The 19,726-nt window shown below is 36.1% G+C and overlaps 3 protein-coding genes across 3 annotated transcripts; 1 reads left to right on the top strand and 2 right to left on the bottom strand.

Annotated features, from left to right (window-relative positions):
* Positions 1 to 157: 157 nt before the first annotated feature.
* On the bottom strand, positions 158 to 4,249 carry LOC130993806 (uncharacterized). The gene is made up of 7 exons (XM_057918843.1): positions 4,107 to 4,249; positions 2,527 to 3,366; positions 1,508 to 2,446; positions 1,123 to 1,419; positions 943 to 1,050; positions 674 to 862; positions 158 to 592 (listed from the first exon to the last, which is right to left on the bottom strand). The coding sequence occupies exons 1-7, from the start codon at positions 4,125 to 4,127 to the stop codon at positions 158 to 160; spliced, it is 2,829 nt and encodes a 942-aa protein (XP_057774826.1). The 5' UTR covers positions 4,128 to 4,249.
* A 3,317-nt stretch (positions 4,250 to 7,566) lies between these two features.
* On the top strand, positions 7,567 to 8,513 carry LOC130992521 (protein OXIDATIVE STRESS 3-like). The gene is made up of 2 exons (XM_057917184.1): positions 7,567 to 7,978; positions 8,066 to 8,513. Exons 1-2 carry the CDS (start codon positions 7,704 to 7,706, stop codon positions 8,358 to 8,360), a joined length of 570 nt encoding a protein of 189 aa, XP_057773167.1. The 5' UTR covers positions 7,567 to 7,703; the 3' UTR covers positions 8,361 to 8,513.
* Positions 7,574 to 11,374, bottom strand: LOC130992520 (uncharacterized). The gene is made up of 3 exons (XM_057917183.1): positions 11,172 to 11,374; positions 9,050 to 10,947; positions 7,574 to 8,945 (listed from the first exon to the last, which is right to left on the bottom strand). Exons 1-3 carry the CDS (start codon positions 11,236 to 11,238, stop codon positions 8,856 to 8,858), a joined length of 2,055 nt encoding a protein of 684 aa, XP_057773166.1. The 5' UTR covers positions 11,239 to 11,374; the 3' UTR covers positions 7,574 to 8,855.
* Positions 11,375 to 19,726: the final 8,352 nt, after the last annotated feature.

Raw genomic sequence — 19,726 nt, 5'->3', positions numbered from 1 at the left:
TAATTATTTACTGGCGGCTAGTTTCATTAATCATCTTATTTCATAATTTTATCTAGGATGCAAATGGAAAATCATAGAAAAATACTCAAAAAGATACTGCAACCTCTAATCAAAACGTCATTTGCATAATTATCATTTAAATGTACAAATACATAAGCTATTTCGGTGCGGGGATGCAAAACTCGTAGATGCTACTGCCTATCTTGCGCCTATAGTCGGCGGCGTGCCCATTGCCCCACGCAAGGCTCGGCGAGCCTGATATCAGACGCTCCACATACATGCACGCAAAAACACCGGAGCTGCATTGATCTGGCTGCTGAAACTGCTCATTCTCGTCGGCATATTGGATTTTCAACCTTCGCCATTGGAGGTTTTCCAACGGGTTGTCGACAATCGTGGTCCTTGCGAACCACTGGGACACTTCAAGCATCTTACCCAACAGGCACTGCAGCGGATATAGGGCGGCGATCACATCGAAGCGCGGCTGCGGCATGGTCTTGAACAACTGCGAATCGAAGATGTCGCAAACTCCACTCAGCAAATCCACTCGGCATGTAATGTAATGTCCACACACATGTATAGGCAAAATGAGCTGCACGCGCAAATGCAATTGGTGAAGAGGAAATAAAAAATGAACTACTCCAACATATTGATACTGTAGATATATGTGTACCGTTGTGGCATTCATCCAATCGCCATGAGTCGAAGATACCCCCTGCCCATGCACCATATACATCTTCTTGGCATGCGGTTGCCACGTAGCAAAAACTCCGTCGGAATATATAAACCGCCCTTCTGCCTTCGCGGGAAATATTTCCCGCCACGCTGACTTCAACTGCGTGAATTCATCATCGAAATATTTCTGCAGCAATTAAACATTATATTAAAAGCATATTTGATTATAATTCTGTATCCAATAATAATATTTAATTAAATGCTTACGAATAACTCTGTATCCAATACGATGGTGGTCCTCGCATCAACACCGTCTATCAAGTCATCACCCCTCATCAACCTCGATCTCATCGTCATCATGTAGCAATCAACAGCCTGCACGTACTTAAATGTTAGTAACAAGTGACCAGACTTTCATGATAACAACTGATTCATAAATTAACCAACATTGGACGAGAGGTCCCTCCTCGTGTTTTGCATAGTGGTCCAAAAGCTCCACGGGAGAGGGTGTTCGCTCTCTGCCACCGACATCGTCCGGTAGTTGCCACGGTTGCCAGCTTTCATCATACGGTCAAACCCGTCAACATACTGTGAGTCGACGGGTCTCGGCACGGCGCTGTGCACGTATGGTGATCGAAGTGCAGCCGACGGGTTCCGTTCTCGGCGACTTCTGCGTGGAGCCTCCGGTGCACAAATACTGAGGGGAACAGCAGCTACTGCCTCAGAAACTGCCTCAGAAACTCCCTATAATTCACATAAAACAACGCAAGTTAAACAATGTTGACATAATTTAAATTAAATGACTTGTAAATTTAATGCAACGACAACATACCCCTCTAAACTGCTTCCAATACTCGTGCATCTCATCTTGAGTCAGGATCGGAGCCGAAGAACGGGCCGGCTCAAAAGGGTATGCTGAACTCGTGCCCGGCTCAGCCCACGAGTAGCGTGGCCCGCCATAAGAACTGGACGCCTCGAATGTGGGCATGTGGTGGACACCCATGTGCGGAGTCTGCACATGCCCAAAACTAGTCGGGCCACCAAACGGATCATGCTGCCACTGCGGGGTGTGCATGGCATCACCAGTAGTCTGTCCCACCTCTCGTGCAGGAGACTCATGTGCAGGGGATTGGTGATGCGATGGGGCCTCTGAGGATGTAGGCTGCGCCGGATCGGAGTCGGGCTCGGGCTGGGGCTCGCGTCTCCTGTCAGAGTGAGATCGTGGAGCAGGTCTGGGCACGTGAACATCAGTGCTATGCGAGCATCGGCAACGCATAGCATCGAACTTGTCCTCGAAATATCTCTTAATCCTCCTGAACAGGCTGTCCTCCACGGTCCTCGCTACCCGTTCCTCACTCTCGCGCATCATGTGCTGCATGCGCTGCCAATCCTCCTCGCTCCACTGTGAAGGTGCAGGAGCATCCTCGTGCCTAGGCCTCGGGGCTCTGTGACTGTGAGACCTTCGACCAGAATCAACGGGGTGATCGCCCCCAATGCTCTGATCGTGATGGCTGCTGCTCGATGAGGTGTCCACTATTTGTCCCCTCGGGCGCTTGCCAGTATCCTGTCTCATACTGCGACGCCGAGGTTGATGCTCAGGAGCATCCTCGTTGTGGTCCCCACCAGTGTAGCGCTGCCGAGGCTGCCTATGACCAAAGACTGCCGGCTCTGGTACTCGAACCCCTATCCCGGCATTGACGCCTGCCACCGATAGCCAGTAAGATGTCTTGGCCTCGTACTCATCGGGGACCATCTCCCATATCCCGTTCTCCTAGAAACAAAAAAAATGTAGTCAAACATTAATATTCATAAACTAAAATAATATTAACAAATAAACAACTAAATTATTACCGGAGACTCAAAATAACTCTGTAACCCATCCAACTTGGTCTTCACGAACGTCCACCTCCGAAATCTAGGGTAAACCCCCGCATTGCATATGGCTATGGCTGGGCCCAAATAGGGAATTTTCTCAAGACCCCAAATGAATAGGGCCCAAGAAGGACCGTAGAAGTGATACTTTTTACAATCCTTTTTGATTGTGCTGTGCTTCAACCTGTAGTTCAAGCTTCTATACGCGCACGATCCCCAAGGAAATCTGGAAAAGGTCGGCAAATCATCCACCAGCTTCCAAGTCCAGGACTGCACGGGTCGGCGCACGTCCACTCCTAATACAAATGCGTGTAGCACCAACAAGTGGGCCACACGGAGGTACAACCCGCCGTCGGTGTCAACCACTGGATTGACGGTGTCGAAATATATATCCGCCAGCTCCCGCACTGACACCGGTTGAGAGCGGCAAAATTGTCTAAATGTATGAGCCCGACTCAGATCGTGCTCAGCCTCGGGGTCAAAAGGATCATCCCCAAAGGACAATCCTGTCACGAGAGCGAAATCTCTCGGAGTAAACTCAACGTTCCTCCCGTTGATGTAGAAGCAGATCTCATCATCCTCATCGTCTCTCGTGATCTTAAGATGACGAGAGACAATATGGTGCAATGCAGCATTGCACTTCTGGCCCGGCTGCCAATCCAACATCATCCCAAAGCACCCATGCCTGAACGTATTCTCCAGTGCAAAACCGCCAATTTCGTTTAGTCTCGAGACTACTGTCGATAGGTAAGTAATATTGTTGTACGTACTGATCTCAACTGCCACACGATTGATTTGCTCGCGCCTCGAATAAGGGACCTATTCAATACAAAAAATAACTCAATTTACAAAGCATAATGAATTAACAAACATCAACTAATAATAATGCATAATTAACTATTAAATTACTAGAAACATAAATAAAAAAATATAGAACCACAATAAACAAGTATCCGCCAGTAATTAATTTTTTTAAGAAGTAGCCGCCTGGTGTTTTCAAACCCGGCGGCTACTTCTTAAAAAGATTAATTACTGGCGGATATTAGGTAATTATGGTTCTATATGTTTTTATTAGTATTTTATAAATTTTTAAATTCTGAATAACCAAAAAAAACGTTATTATTTTATGCGTAATACAGTAAAATTAACCTAATGATCTAAATAGACGATTAAATATATCTAAATATGCTTCAACTAAATAAAAATTCTAACAACACTGAAACTATACTCAAACTTGTAACAGCACTCAACTACACTATATCTAACATATACGAAACATATAAATAAATCTAACAAATACTATATCTAAATCAAAATTCAATACTATACAAAACATATGAAAATTCGAAACATATAAATTGTAACATACAAACATATAAATTCTAACATAATGATTCTAACATAAAAATTCACCCATATACAAAACATATAAAAATTCGAAACATACAAAACATATACTTACTTAAAAATATACAAAATTCGAAACATATACAAAACATATAGATTCTTAACATATAAATATATCTAACATATACAAAACAAATAACAAGTATACTTACTTGGTTTGAAGAAGAAGCCATGGCGTGAATTGTGTAAAATATTGTGTAAATGGGCTGATTTTTTCCTTCTCTCAAGTGGAGTGCGGCTGATTTGAAGAAGAGGAACCAAAACAATGGATTTTTTCCTCCAGCGGCTGATTTTTTCCTTCTCTCAAGTGTGCGGCTGCTTCTCTACTTCTTAACCCTAATTTAACATAAAATATTGTGTAAATGGGCCCTACCCAATTTATCTCTCTTATCAAAGCTTCAATTTTTTCAAACAAATCCCACAAAAGCCGTGCCCACTCAATTCTAGCCGCCCGTGACTTAATTTGCTGCAAAGCCTATAGATTCCCACCCTATAAAGCTTCACCCTTGCCGGTTGAATTGTCCAATCACAATTAAATTAGCTTTAGCTCTTCAAAATTGAAAAAAATACAACAACCATTAATTGGAACGATAATAAATAAAATTTATGTATATTGTGATATAAAAAGCAGTAATAAATGACATGGTACTATTATCCGCCAGTAAAAAGTATCCGCTAGAAGTAGCCGCTTAGGGTTTCTTTCACGCGGCTAATTCTAGAGGATACGAATTACTGGCGGATAATTATATGGTAGGCTCTCTAGTATTTTACTGTTTCATAATATATGATTATATATTATTTTTATCCAACATTTTCTATTATTTTATGCGTTAGGCTATATTAATTCCTGTTAAATAAAATAAAATAAAAAATTCGAGACTTATTACACCACTATAATCCAAATTTGTCTAAATAGAAGCCTATTATGTATTTCTACTTCATAGAATATATTTAAAAAAAAAATACAAAATTAAGGTAAGTTTGTGTATAATAAAATAGTAATACGAGGATGAAAAAAATTGTACTTTAAGTATATTTGGAAACAAAAAAAAATTATGAACCTAATGTATACATTATCCGCCAGTAAAACATAGCCGCTAGCATTAGCCGCCGGGTTTATTACCGGAGTCAATTTTTGAGATGGCTGTCATATTAAGCAATGAACCTCAATATTTGGACTCATATCTAAAAAATATAAATTTTGGCTATTTTTTTTTATGTTTTAAGACTGTTTTATTTTTAATTTAGGTGGACCGGATTCTGATTTGCGTGCAAGTTGAGCTTCGAAATCGAGTTGGGGTGCGCGGGTTATGATGGTACAGTTGGCACAATTGTGTCATTCATTACATATATTTGGCACAATTGTGTCAATTGTGACTGAAGTTGAATGATGGTACAACCGGTACAAATAGGTAAATTCGTGTCAATTATATTATTCATTAGGTACACTTGGCATAATTATGCTCATTTGTGCCAGGAGAGGGGGGAATCACGTGTATGGGTTGGGTTGGGTAGAGTAGGATCCGCAAGATCAAGGGTACTTTGGATTGAAATTGAAAAAAATTGTCATAATTTGTGTTTTTTCAGATGAGTGATCGAAAATTCAATTTCATTGCTCAATATGACTATATGACTGTGTATTCTCTATTTACTATTTAAATTTCTTGGGTTTGTTTGAAAAAGGTAAATTTAAAGCTGAATGGTTATAAGATCATGTTCACCCTTAACTTCAAACCGTGCTACCTTATCTGAAATATTTAATTTTTTCGTATAAAGTATTCCATTTCCGATGCTTCTCCTACGATTTTTTGTCAAATTAAAACATAAACCGTTGAAATATTTTTGTGAATAATGGAAAGTCGCAAGTCTATCTGAATAATTCAATAAAGATGTCCCCAACTAGGAAACTGACATTCTTGTTAGTGATAAGTCTGAAAAAAAAAAAAGGGGGAAAAGAAAAGAAGAAGTCTGAAAAATTAGTCAGCAACATGTGCCTTTAGTTCATGATAAGGTTATATACTGAAAATGATTGAACGCGTTGAAGCACTTTTGCTTACCAATTTTATAATTATAAATTACACTCTTCTAATCCTCAATACATATTCAGATTAGGAGTCTCTGTGTCGCGACTAATTGTCTTCTTAATGATCTCTAGCACCCATTATAATATATTGGGTTTTGCTAATATGAAAAGGTCCAAACATTTTATATTGCCTTATCTATAGTTAATTTATTTCTTATTTACAACAAGCTCATTATCTTAATGGTGTGTTAATCACATGAGCATCCCAAATTGGTGAACAAATTTTATTAATGATTAGTGTGAAAGTATACCATTTCTTGAAAAAAAAAATTGCAACAATGATATTTTACCTTATCAATTCGGATAAGAAAAAATAGAATATTGAGCGAGTATATCCATATTTATTATACTTTTTGTATGACAAATTCTTTCCAAAAATCTTAAGAATAATATATAGAGAACCCAGTCAATGTCTGATTAAGACCCAATATAATTCGTAATTTTCCAATTGCAATTTATCGTTTATAATAAATATGGGAAATGGATATGGACATATGGGGTGCCATGTCATGTCGATATGGAACCAATGGCAAGAAATGTTTCATGTGCTTCTTGCTTGGTCAATCCCATGTTTATTCCACCTCCCTCCTTCCTTTTTTTTTATGATTTAATATTTATCTCTTACTTGATTTCTATATTCATTGTCAACAACTATTTGAAATCTCATTTCTAAAGTATTATATCTATACTATTCTCATGACTAGTAGTATAAAATAATCTTTATATATACATATATATCAATATGTAAGTAATATAAAATATTTATTTTTTAAAAATTTAAGATAAAATTTATCTTTTTCTGTATATATACTTACCATTCAAATCCAATACTTTTATGTGTGTCACACATATATATTATGTCTGTGACGATAAAGAATATAAAGTACTATACAATTAGCACGATTGTAAAATGATAGAGTATGTTGTACAATATAATTTATAATAAAGAATCAAACCACCAATACTTAGAATTTTGTAATATTATATAAATGATCCTATATTATTTGCAATTAAAGATTGTGGTGTGGAGGATTAGCAATAGGTACATGTGTTTTATTAGTTTAATGTTATACATGTAAGGTGGGGATGAAGACGGTGACTAGGATGTGGATGCCCTCCTAATACTATTGAACTTATCTATGCCCAAAGTAGGGCAAAATCCCAAAGTCAAGAATTCATTTCAAACCATACGAGAAGATAATGGCGAATCTAAAGATAAGGCAAAAAAAAAGTAAGGCAAATAAACATTTGGTCTAAAATTATCAAACTAGAGGGCCCCTCTAAACTCACCTCAAGTTTCTCTAATCTAACCGTGCAATCCCCAATCACAAATTGACACGTTCCACGTCGGTACCAATCCACACAGCTGCGCCGCTGGATGGCGTCCACGTGTCGCATTCCCAGCGTGGGAAACATGGGATTTTCCATGCACCCTAAGGTGATGGGATACCTTTTTTGCTCCAGAAGGAAAAGCAGCCTAATCCACTCATTTTACATGCCCATATATATGTTTGATTTAATTGGTCCAAGAAATTCATGTTGTTCAAGTATTTGAGAAGACTATATATATCTACCCACTGCAGAAAAGAGTTTCTTGAGATCCCTTTAATCTGTTTCTTGATAATTTTTTCTTGATTTAATTTTATTTTTGTGTAATCTGTCGAAGATGGAAGGAGGGAAAAGCCATCATCATCATATGTTTCAAGATTCATGGTTGCAATATAAAGGTAACAACTTGAAGAATGAAGAAAGATTTGAATCATTATCAGCTACTTCATCTTCATCTATTGGAGAAGATTCAGATGCTTCAAATGGATCATCCATAACTTCATCTGATACAGTAGATGATGTGTCATCATCTTCTTCATCGTCATCGTTGAACTCCAGCTGCAGCGGAGCTCTATATGATCTTTCAGAGATCATGGACCAATTGCCCATCAAGTAAGTGAAACTTCGATTTTTTTATTTTTTTTGGATCTTATATTTTATGTGGAGACTAAATGAGATGAAATGATTTGGTGTGTGCAGAAGAGGGCTTTCCCAGTTTTACAAAGGGAAATCAGAGTCGTTCACATCACTTTCAAGGGTGGCAAGCATTGAAGATCTGATGAAGAAAGCAGCAACTCCATATAGAAGAAATTTGAAGGCTTCCAAGAGCTGTGGAACTGGTTTGCATAGCTACAAGCAGTATACTCTACCTAAGGCCACCATATCAAAGAAGGCTTCAAGGGGTGTTTCTCTCTCATCATTTCCAACTAAGAGAGGGGGTGTTATGAACACCAAGCCCCCTCTCACCCCTCTTCACCAGGATTTGGAATGTTGAAGAAAAAGTTTTACATAACATCCACACACACACATGAGAGAGAGAGAGAAAGAGTTGTATATAAGCAATTTTGTGATCATATTCTATTTTCTTTCATTGTTCATAGGCACAAAAAGTACAGAAATGAGATTACCTTTTTATTTCAGATCAAAAGTTACAATTGGTTCTACTTTTTATCCAACTTTGTGTGATTCTGTCAAGAAATAGGAGGAAATTTATAAAAAGCAAATTTGAGTGTTTATCAAGATAGTTATAAAATGGTCTGAATGCTATCAAGAAATAGGAGGGAACAGCAAAAAACCACATTTCAGAAGCAAATATAGTAACTAGATTATTATAATTTTGTTTAAAGATAAAGAGACAATTAGATGTTGGAAGACAACAAATGAGGATGCTGTTTCAGACAAAGATCCTAGCTTTAGTGAGAGAGAGAGACATTGCAGAAACAACTGAGAATGCTGTTTCAGACAAAGATCCTAGCTAACTGACGAAGATTCATGGAGACATAACTGTGGTTCGATTTCGGAGTCTGCTTGATCGCCTAACTGGAGTAGGAACAATCATGGCTTCTCTACTTCGGCCTCCCTGTTCAATGCAAAAATAACCAAGAGTTTGTTGATTTACTTTCAATTACATAGAGATCCAAACTAAATAACAAAATGATCGTAGGTTAGGTAAGAATGAAATACCTCTTTCTTTGAGATCTTTCTTTCAGTAGTAAAGCTTCCACGTGGAGTGAAGCTGACTGCAGATGGCTGAGACGGCGCAGGAACCACCACTTGAGGTCGTGAGCCACGCTTGCACTCGTCTTCAGACACGATCATCTGGAACTTCCCCGAGTTTCCAACTCTGCTAGGCTGTCCAACAACGATCTCACCAATCAACTCGACTGTTGGCGCGTGGATGTGGCTGGCGAGCTTCGAGTGAGATGATGGTAGTGAAGCTCTAGCCAAAAACTCGACTTTCCTATCAATGGAATGAAGCACAGGTGCTTGGTGAAGCACATTCCCCTCAGCTGCAAGTTTTTGCTTTAGCACAGGATCAGATCCCTTAGAAGATGTGCTGCTTCTTGATTTTCTCGAATAAATGATGGCTATTGATGTTGAAACTACGAGTAGTACTGCAGAAACTCCAACAACGGTGTTCCATTCCGATTTCTCCATTCCAACTTCATCTGTGGAATCACTCAACTCTTCATGTGATTCAAGAACAACAAGTTCCTCCACTGATCTTGTGTCGTCTGCGCCTTTGGACTCCGTTGGTATCTCCTCCAATACAGGTACCAGCAAGAACGCATTGGTATCTACACCACTGCCTATAATCTCCGTTTCTGCAGCTTCATCCTTGTTTACATTATCCTCATCCAAACCAGTATAAGAAGACACTACTTCCATATCCAACAAAATGCCACCATCTAAATTTTCATCTGTTTTTGCATCTATCAAGTGCTCGGATTCATCAGCTTCAAACTCAAATCGAGCATCTCTCACGCCCTCAAATTCTGCAGCTTCATCAGCTACATCTTGACTATCCACGTTCTCATTTCCAATCATCTCCTTCTCATCATGCCACTCCAAATATTCAACAATTTCTGCCTCAATACTCTCATCAGTTTCACCACCATTTTCTTCCTCAACTTCTAACTCCTCAATACTGTTATCTTCACTATTTACATTCTCATTTCCAGCCATCTCCTTCTTGTGCCACTCCAAATACACAACAATCCCTGCTTCGATGCTCTCATCATAACCACCATAACTTTCTTCCTCGACTTCTGCCTCGTCAATACTGTTATTACCTCCATCTTCCACTTCAAAGAAGCCATTGCCATGCAAATTCGTGCAGAAAAATTCAAGTGTTTGATTCTTGATCACAACACCACTATCTTTAAAATCCCAAATGGCTTGTTGAGTTGATAAATCTGTTGGTGAGCTCATTGGACTAATGTAGGAGGTTAACAACAAACAAGCAATCAGTGTAAAAAGCAGCTTTGATATCCCTCTAAGACACCATCCTTTTTCCTCCATCTCTTCCTCCTCCGACTCATAACCATCAACGACACTACCATTACCTTCGTCAGATGCAACTCCATTTCTCTGATTTACATCATTTCCTTTTGGAGGGGAACGCGAAGAGTCTGCAATCTCCTCCTCTACTGCCTCATAACCATCAACGACACTTCCTTTTGGAGGTGAAAGAGAAGAGTCTGCAATCTCCTCTTCATCACTAGCCTCCTCAGAATCAAGAGAGCTATTCAACTCCTTCTCAAATCTCTTGAGTATCTCGCGACGCCTATTTGGATTGAAACGCAGGTAACGAGGCCGTGGGGAGAGGTAGTTCGTCAAAGGGTCATAAACCTTCACAGAAGAATTGCAAATTCCCCTTTTCGGGGGACTACTTTCCAAATCCAGATTGGAGTTTTTGTGAGCTTGAGCATCACAAATGCTTGGATTTCCCTTTATCTCAGCAAGAATTTTCATTCTTGCAACCCCAGACATGAAATGTTTGCCATATGCAATTTCGTTGTTTGCAAATTGTGGAATCAATTTATCCACACTTGAATCATTTTCATCATTCTCCACCGATCCTAGCCAAAAATAAGAATCAACTACTAATCTCACCAATAAAAAAGCTTCAATTAACGAAATCTACATTCAACTTCCGGCATAACACAGAACAACCAAAAAAAAATTCAAAGAAAACCCCGAGAAATAGAAGAAGACAAAAACGACAAACAAAAACAATAAAAAAAATTCAAGAAACTATGAACAATTAAGGAAAAGAAACAAACAATTAAAAAATAGGATATACCAGAAGACGGGAGATTGCGGTTCGCATTCGATTTCGACGGAGACAAACCCTTCTCAAAACCATTCATTTCTTTGCTTCTTCAAATCTTTCGATTTTTCAGTGCGTGTGCTTATTATTCAACGAGAGAAAGAGGAAGTGAGAATTCTGCAAACTCCCCTCGAAATTGAAAGAGGCAAAATTGGAGGGAAATGGGAGATGTTGAGTTGAGTTAAGTGACCGTTGGGAGTTTGGATTTGAATTCATTCCTTTGTGACCGTTGGAATCTCTGACGTGGCTAACGGCTTCTTTTTAGGACAAATTAGCGAACTTCATAAATTGCTAATACAGAATTTACTTATTTACTTTCCTCCAAAAAAAAAGATACTTATTTACAAATTGTTATAATCTGCAAATCTGAATTTTTATTTTTTTATTTTTGAGGAAAGAAAAACTGAAATATTAAAAAAGAGGCAACTCGTAGTCTTATGCAATTATTCGATTATTCGATATAATTGATGTTAATAAGATTCAAATTTGTAATCTTTTAATCATAAATTCACCTTCTCCGTCTAAATAACCATAAATGAAATATTTTTTGGATTAATTACATATAATTTAGTAAATTTTCAATAAATTCTCATTTTACACACTGAACTTTAAAATACTTACTAAAATTATATAACTATTAAAATTTTCTCATTTTGCATATTCTCCCATTTTTTTATTGTGGTGATATGGCATAAATGCACTCGTTTTGTATCAATATGCTCGCGTGACATAAATAGAGGTGTGTGGAAAAATAAAAATGACGTCGTATTGTGTAGTTTGATGGAAACGACGTTGTTTTATACCCAAAGTTTGGTCAAAAAATGGACGAGTATGCAAAATGAGAAAATTAATAATTGATTAATTTTAATAAAAAAAATTAAAATTCGTGTGTAAAATAAAAAAACTATTGAAAATTTAATAACTTATATGAAATTAACCCTATTTTTTATAAAAAAAAAAAAAATCAGTTACATACCATCATCCCCATATGATACTTAATGATTTTTAAATTTCTCGTTTATTTAGCTATTTGTGAACAAAAACGTTAGTTTTGAATGTATTTCAATTTAAATTCAAGAAATTTAATAGTAGTGTTTTTTCGTGAACCATTTGTGTCCAAGTATATATTCTTATTGAATTTGTGATTTTAGATATGAGCCGTTTGACCGTAGTTGATTAATTTGAATTTAATTTGTTTTGATATTTATTTTCATTTTATTGAATGGGCTTTAGGGCGAAAACAAAGGAGAAGACTAAAGTCTCCGCTACGCTAAGCCCAACCTTACTAAGGCTCAACTAAGGAAATCTCCTAACACTTTAATTTGAGTGGATACCGTTTTGGGTTTTGTTGTATTTCTGAATTATAATGACTAACACAAAATTGGTTGAATAAAAAATCAATTTATTACTATGGTTTTTAATTTTTAACCTATAATGGTGGTTTCAACCTAAACGTTGTTAATGTAAAAAAATGATTTTATAAATAACGGTCATTGTATAAATATTTATAATAATTAATAAACAATGACATATGTCCTACTTTTATCTAAAAATCAAAGAGGCCACAAAATCTCATTTGTATTGGCACCGGACCGAGGTAGGTCTTTGCAGTTAATTAAATAAGTTTTTTTTTTCTTTTTCTTTTTAATTGTTGTTTGTAGAGGTATAGGTCGAATTTTGGGGAAGAAGGTTACTGTTATATATAGTCTTGTAACTATAGTGAGATACTTCTCTCACACACACTTGTATAAATAATATCAATCCTTTTTGGCTAATTTTCATTTTTTTTTCTTCCACGAAAATATTACTAAATAATGGATTATCGGTATCTTTTGTTATTAAATTGCAAGATAAAGAATTGATGAGAAAAATAATTTTTTTTAAAGATTAATCATTCATACAAAAGTGGTCATTTGCCTATCATATTTCATAATGCAAACCTACAACACCATAGTATACCCCCAAAATAACACGCGGCCATTAAGCAAATACACATCAATAGCACAATTTAATCTTGTCATTAAACACATAATAGTGCACCCATATGAGATTGAGAAGTACACTCAATTCTAACCTTTTTATAAATAAAATAAAATAAATAAAAACCCATCTCCTAGGTCTCACCCCACCCTCTTATCTTATCTCTAATGCACATCTTTTTCTATACCCCAACTTCTAGGGCTCTTAATTAATCCACATTTCCAAAAATATCAACATTCTCAAACTGATTTGCCACCTTCCAAGAAGGTCAATGTGGGGACTTCACTTTCAAATTTTGGCCAAATTCCATTTATTAATACGACTCACCCATTAATGCCCCATTTGACTAAAAAATTAAAAGCAGCCGTTACATTCAAAATCAAAATTCCGTTTTTCAAAATTCAAAGTTTTTTTAAATCTAATAAATGGGAGGCTATTAACTATTAATAAGTTATTAATTACCTCGATTAATGTTAATTAATCCATTTGTTAAATACTCAGTAGATCCCCTTAGATATGTAGATAGTGTATTTTAATCTTAAACCACAGTATTTTTTTATTGTTATTCTTCGAATCTCTTGATACAGTGTTCCTTAATTACGATTATTTAATTCCTAATCTTGAATTTGCAAGGGGGTGACGATTGCATTAGCCGATAGACCAATCCCTAATCACTCTCATGGTTATGGGAAGAAGAGCTTCTGATATTAAAAATTAATCAACAGTTAGTGTTTGAATTATAAGAGACATGCCAGTTAACAAGGGATAATGTTTATTTAATTTGGTGGTTTAATTTCAAACTAGCATTTGCATCCTGTGCAATGCACGGGAAAATATTTTTAATTTTTTATATCTATATAAAATTAATATTAATTCAATTATTATACTTATAAATATAATAAAAAATTAATTTTAATTGAATATATTTGAATTGAATATTGAACAAATAAAAAAGAATTCACAATTATAAAATTTGATATTATGAAAAACAAAAACAAAAAAATAATTTAAAAAATTAAAAATAAAATACTAATTAAAAAGAATTAAAAATATATTTATTCAAAAAAGATGAGAGAGAGAAATTTATAAAACTTTAATTTAAACAAATTTAATTTTTACATTTTAAATCAAATATTTTCATAAAATATAGTATTATAGTAAAGCTCTTATCGTGATCTTTAATTTGATAAATTGATATGCATATTAAATATTTTATAATTAATCGAATTTCACAATTTTGGAAAAAAATGTAACAACAGATAAGAATTTAAAGAAAATGAATATAAAAAGAAAAATATATAGTTTAAATATAAACATTCAATTTTATTATAACTACAAAATAGCCACTCAATTTTGAAATTAATTTGAAATTGATTTCAAATTGAAAACTCTCCTTTTAATATATAGCATAGATGGCCTAAAGATTGTTTAAATCCTATACACGTCTAATTACATTATTTGGTTTTTCAAATTCTATTTCTTTTCTTTTTTATTTTTTACTTTATGGAGCTTAAAATTGAGATTGTACTTGTGGATGTTGCTTAATATGGAGGAGTTGAATCATTGTGCATATGCTTTAATTGTTTTCATCAATCTAGCTCCTATTAGAGCAATATTTTTAAAATTTTAATCAATAGAGAAATTGTTCGACTCATATATATTTCAAATATTTCCCAAATCAAACTCAGATTGTGAATGCAATTTTATTACTGGCTCTCGACCATAGAATCAAATAGTTTTATTAGCCCTTTAACCCTAAAGGTTGATGATTAAAATTTCCACACTTCCGATTTCGTATGTTAACAAAGTGGCTTCGTATGTTTAGCATAAATGAGTTCACTCAGGAACAACCCGAAGATGAATTTCTCTTGTGTAACGAATGAAGTCTAGAATTTAATTATACTTGTTCCTATTTCTAAACTTTAAGGGTCCGTTCACTTTGATGATGGGAAAATAGGGATAATAAAAATTTGGGCGAATAGCGCCAAAATCTCTATAGTTTCCCCGAATTCGCATTTTTCCGTGACTTTTAAAATTCTTGTTAAAATCCTTGAACTTAATTCCATTTCTCGTTTTTCCCATAAAATTGACTTGCAATATAACTAATGCGGACATGGCTGTCAGAAAGCTACGTAGGATTAAGTTTCCGGCGAAGCAAACGACATAGTTTAAGCTAAACCCTAAACGACGTAGTTTTATGTCTATTTAGGGAATTAAATGCAATCCAATCGAAAAATTGAGGGCAAAATCAAATTAGGGTTCTTGAGAAAAACACACCCAATCCATGTCTTCGTCTTCATCATCCCGCCAGAACTTCGCCTCCGCCACCTCCATCTGTTACCATTGCTCTCTCCGACCTCAAATCTCTTCTCCACCTCTTTGCCACCGCCCTCTGATCCCTCCCAACACCAATCCATGTAGAAACCTCCACCGTCGCTGCTACCTTCGTCCCCTGCCCTTTCAACACTAATCATCGAGTGCGCCGATTTCAATGAAGAACCTTGGCCGGAAGCTGTCGCGCTGGATTTTATTCGATTTCTTCCGTCGGAGATTTGGGCAATTCGTGGTGAAATTGAATCATGGGGCGGTTGTTTCCCCGCTGCTTACTCTTCGAGAATTTTGCTTGCGATTCTGACGGGCATGACAGAGAAGGAGTAAGAAGGGATTGTTCAATCGTGTATAAAACGGCGACGTTTTGGTCCTAATTTAATGACTCAGCACATGCTTTCCACATAGGTGACACGTCAGTGAAATTAGTTGCCGGAAAACGTCATTAAGGAAAAAAAGAGAATTGGAATTAAGTTCAAGGATTTTAACAAGAAATTTAAAGGTCAAGTGAAAAATGCGAATTTGGGGAAACTATAGGGATTTTGGCGCTATTTACCCTAAAAATTTATGCCTTTAAATGTCTCATTTCTTTTCCCACATTTTACACAAAAGAGAAGTTCGCCATTTTTCCTTCCTTATTTTCACTTCAAGGAGGGATAATATTATTCATTCTTAAAGTGAAAATAAGGAAGTAAAAAAAGTAAACTTATCTTTTGTGTAGAATGTGAGAAAAGAAATAAGACATTTATTTTCACTTCAAGTAAATGCATAAATTTTTGTTATCCCTCATTTTCTCATCCATCAAAGTAAGGAACAAATATTTCACGATATGTCTTATCACGAGAGATAATGTAAATTAGTGAAAACATATACGCAAAGCAATTGCGAAAGCAAGTAAAATACAAGAAAAGTAGTCACTCAATTCGCCTCTGAGAGATTACTTCGTGAGGAGTTGCTAACTCAAGGCTTTTGCTTTGTAATTTTTGAATATAATTACACGGAATAAAGCAATAATTTATAAGAAACAATAGTCATAATCCAGTTCAAAATCTCAAAACAACAACTAATTTGGTCGAATGCTAAGTACTTTCAAGATCCATTAACTCAATGTGATTTGAAGAGTATTGTATAAAAATAAAAGTTCATCCAATGCACACACATCGAATAACTACTACGAATTACAACAAAAAGAATAGAAGGGGATAGAGCTGTCTAAACGGTTTGGTCCTATTATTCGAATTGAAATTTCGAATTATCCGAACTCAAAATATGTCTTATTTCACTAACCGTTCTCGAACTGTTTTGGATAGGCCTGGGAATCGGGTCGGGTTCGGGTACCGTACCCAAAAAAATTGGGTACCCGAACCCGAAAATCACCAAAACCCTATACCCGATCCCGAACCCGAAAAAGAAATCGGGTACCCTAATACCCGACTCGGGTACCCGAGTCGGGTATTCGGGTACCCTAATTACCCGGTCAAAATTGACATCAATGAATTGGGATGAATTTCCAGAATTACCCGAATTGACATCAATGAATTGGGATGAATTACTCGGATGAATTGGGATGAATTACCCGGTCAAAATTCGGATATTCTGGAAATGACAATGAATTCTAACAAGTCTTCCTAACCATATTGACATCAATGACAAGGAAATCTGGAAAATTAATTCGAAATCTGTATGAAAAAAAAAAAAAAAAAAACGCTCCTGTCGACGCTGTCGTCGGAGCTCGGGGGCTGCACCTGCATAGGTGCTGCTGCGGCGAACGGCGGGGCGACCGCTGACTGGGGCCACGGGCGAGGGTCGCGGTGGCCGGTGGGAGTTGCGACCTTGTCGGAGTTTGGGACTCGGGAGGCTAGGACGACTGGCGAGGGGCGCCGCCTCCCACGCCGGGCTGGGCCGCTGGAGACTGGAGTGGCGAGTGGGGCGGCCGGGCGGCGGGCGGGGCTGAGTTTGGGAATTGGGATGAATGAGAATCGGATGATTTGGGAATTGGGGACTGGGATTGAGAATCGCAGAAACAGAACATATTTAATTTAATTAAATAGGGTTTAACTTTAGTCATTTAGTTTTCATATTTAATTTAATTAAATAGTTTAAAATTTATTAATTAAAATATCGGGTAATTCGGGTATACCCGATACCCGATTTTTTCGGGTCGGGTATCGGGTACCCGATTACCTGATCCCGAAATTCCCAGCCCTAGTTTTGGATGATCCGAATCGGTTATTTGAGTATCCGAATACTCGTTTAAAACATTAAAATTCAAAAAAAATTAACATTATTATATAATTAAAATAATTATATAATAATTTTAATTTATAAAATATATATAATAAATTATTAATTAAATATTTGTCGGTTATTCGGTCGGGTTAATCGATACCCAAAATTTTTGAAAAATTGATAACCGAACTCGAATTAATATTCAAAAAATTTTATTATTGAATAATTGAATCTGCACGATTCGATTCGGTTATTGAATTATCAAGAATCTGATATCCATTTAGACAATTCTACGATGGGGCGTTTTGATTTAAGAAAGTGGGTAATTTTGGAATAAAATAATGGTAAAGAAATGCAAAAAAGACAAGGTTATCAACTTGGAAGAAGAGAAAGATCCAAAGATGATGTATAAAAAGGACATATTAATGCAGTCAAAGCAGCACAATTACCAAAACAGCCTCGCAGTTATGTGTTTTACCAGGTACAGTACTTCAAGAAAGCAAAAAGGAAGAATTTTCTTCTCATCTCATATGATGAAAGCAAGCACTACAAGCCCACAATTTTCAAGAGATAGTAAAACCAAACCCACCACAAATCAAACCTTAATCATTACCTATTTTTTCAAACCAATAAATTTATTTTAATAAATACATTCTAGCCAATGAGGTTTCAGTATTTCTTAGAGACCACTCCACGAACTGCCTCGTGTACCTTAGTGCTTATAACCCAAGTAGAATCTAGCCTTTTCGCCTTGCAAATTAGATTTCATGTTCAATAAATAGTGTATCCTTTTTACTTTCTCCCTTTTTGGGCCATACATGGTAAATTGGATAAAAAGTAGCTAATATTTGTAAGATTTGAGTTCAATCTCTAATACTATTAAAATTTAAAACTGTAATGTTTGTGATGGAATCAAATTAAAATGTTAATTTTCATATATTTGTTACTATCCGTCAATGAGATCAATGAATTTGGATGGAATTAGATAATTAGACTAATTAGAATTTAGCTCATTTTATTTCATTGTATATAAGCAGCCTTCATCATTATGAATTTATGATTAAAGAAAAGGAAAGCATTACGTAATTTCCATAGGCTTTTAGTACAATTATCTAGCTTAAATAATACTCCACTTATAAGAGCATCCGCATCGCTTACACGATGCGGCCTACTCGTGTAAGGCAACTATCGTGTAAGGCGATGCGGGCCTTGCCTACACGAGGGCTACACGTTCTAACGTGTAGCCCATTTTTGCCGTTGATGAAATGCGCGTGTGAACACGCGCCATTAAAAAAATTGAATTTTTGAATTTTGAATTTGAAGGCAGCTTTGATTGCCTCGGTTTGCGTGCAAATTTGACCGTTCGAATTTTTTTTTTTTTTAATTTTTTCTTCTCTTTATATTCTCTCTTCCTCCTTCTTCCTCACTTTCACTCCACAATTCGCCTCTTTCAATCTACACCTTTCAAGTCTTTTCTTCTTTTTTCTTCCGACAATGGCGGAATCCGACCACGGTTCTTCGTCTGATTCATCCGACGGTGTAGCTCATGCGATCATGGAGGAGATAGAGTTGCAGAAACAATTGCTTGCTCAAATCTACACGTTTCGGACCTCGGGGACCGGAATAGTTATTTGTAAGATTTGTTTTATTTTATTAAATTTTATGTAATTTTTAGGATTTCAAAATTAATGCAATTTAAATTTGAAGTAAATTGTGTGATTTAAATTTATGAAATTTAACTTAAATGAAAAATGGAAAAATCAAAACTAAAACTATCATGTAGGCTACCATGTAACACCAATACAGCCTCTTTATACGTGTGGTCCCCCCTCCCCTCATAAAGTAAACTATCATGTAACACCAATGTGGATGCTCTAATTACATAAAATAAATAGACACGAAGATTAAGAATAAAATGTCAAGAGTGTAAAGTTGATATATATATGAATCACTTATTTTATGTGTGTAGAATAAATAAGTACCACATGCTA

The sequence above is a fragment of the Salvia miltiorrhiza genome, chromosome 7 (genome assembly GCF_028751815.1).
Source record: "Salvia miltiorrhiza cultivar Shanhuang (shh) chromosome 7, IMPLAD_Smil_shh, whole genome shotgun sequence".
NCBI classification, from domain to species: domain Eukaryota; kingdom Viridiplantae; phylum Streptophyta; class Magnoliopsida; order Lamiales; family Lamiaceae; genus Salvia; species Salvia miltiorrhiza.
This window is presented reverse-complemented; position numbering and strand designations above follow the sequence as displayed.

What these genes read in the sequence shown, in the direction of transcription:
- LOC130993806 (XM_057918843.1), bottom strand. Translation starts at nt 4,127, where the DNA reads ATGGCTTCTTCTTCAAACCAA. An exon ending in TGGCTTCTTCTTCAAACCAA is followed by an intron (nt 3,367 to 4,106) that starts GTAAGTATACTT and finishes TGTATTGAATAG; the next exon opens with GTCCCTTATTCGAGGCGCGA. An exon ending in ATTGGAAGCAGTTTAGAGGG is followed by an intron (nt 1,420 to 1,507) that starts GTATGTTGTCGT and finishes TGTGAATTATAG; the next exon opens with GGAGTTTCTGAGGCAGTTTC.
- LOC130992521 (XM_057917184.1), top strand. Translation starts at nt 7,704, where the DNA reads ATGGAAGGAGGGAAAAGCCATCATCATCATATGTTTCAAGATTCATGG. An exon ending in ATGGACCAATTGCCCATCAA is followed by an intron (nt 7,979 to 8,065) that starts GTAAGTGAAACT and finishes TGGTGTGTGCAG; the next exon opens with AAGAGGGCTTTCCCAGTTTT.
- LOC130992520 (XM_057917183.1), bottom strand. Translation starts at nt 11,238, where the DNA reads ATGAATGGTTTTGAGAAGGGTTTGTCTCCGTCGAAATCGAATGCGAAC. An exon ending in CCGCAATCTCCCGTCTTCTG is followed by an intron (nt 10,948 to 11,171) that starts GTATATCCTATT and finishes ATTTTTGGCTAG; the next exon opens with GATCGGTGGAGAATGATGAA. An exon ending in GAAAGATCTCAAAGAAAGAG is followed by an intron (nt 8,946 to 9,049) that starts GTATTTCATTCT and finishes TGCATTGAACAG; the next exon opens with GGAGGCCGAAGTAGAGAAGC.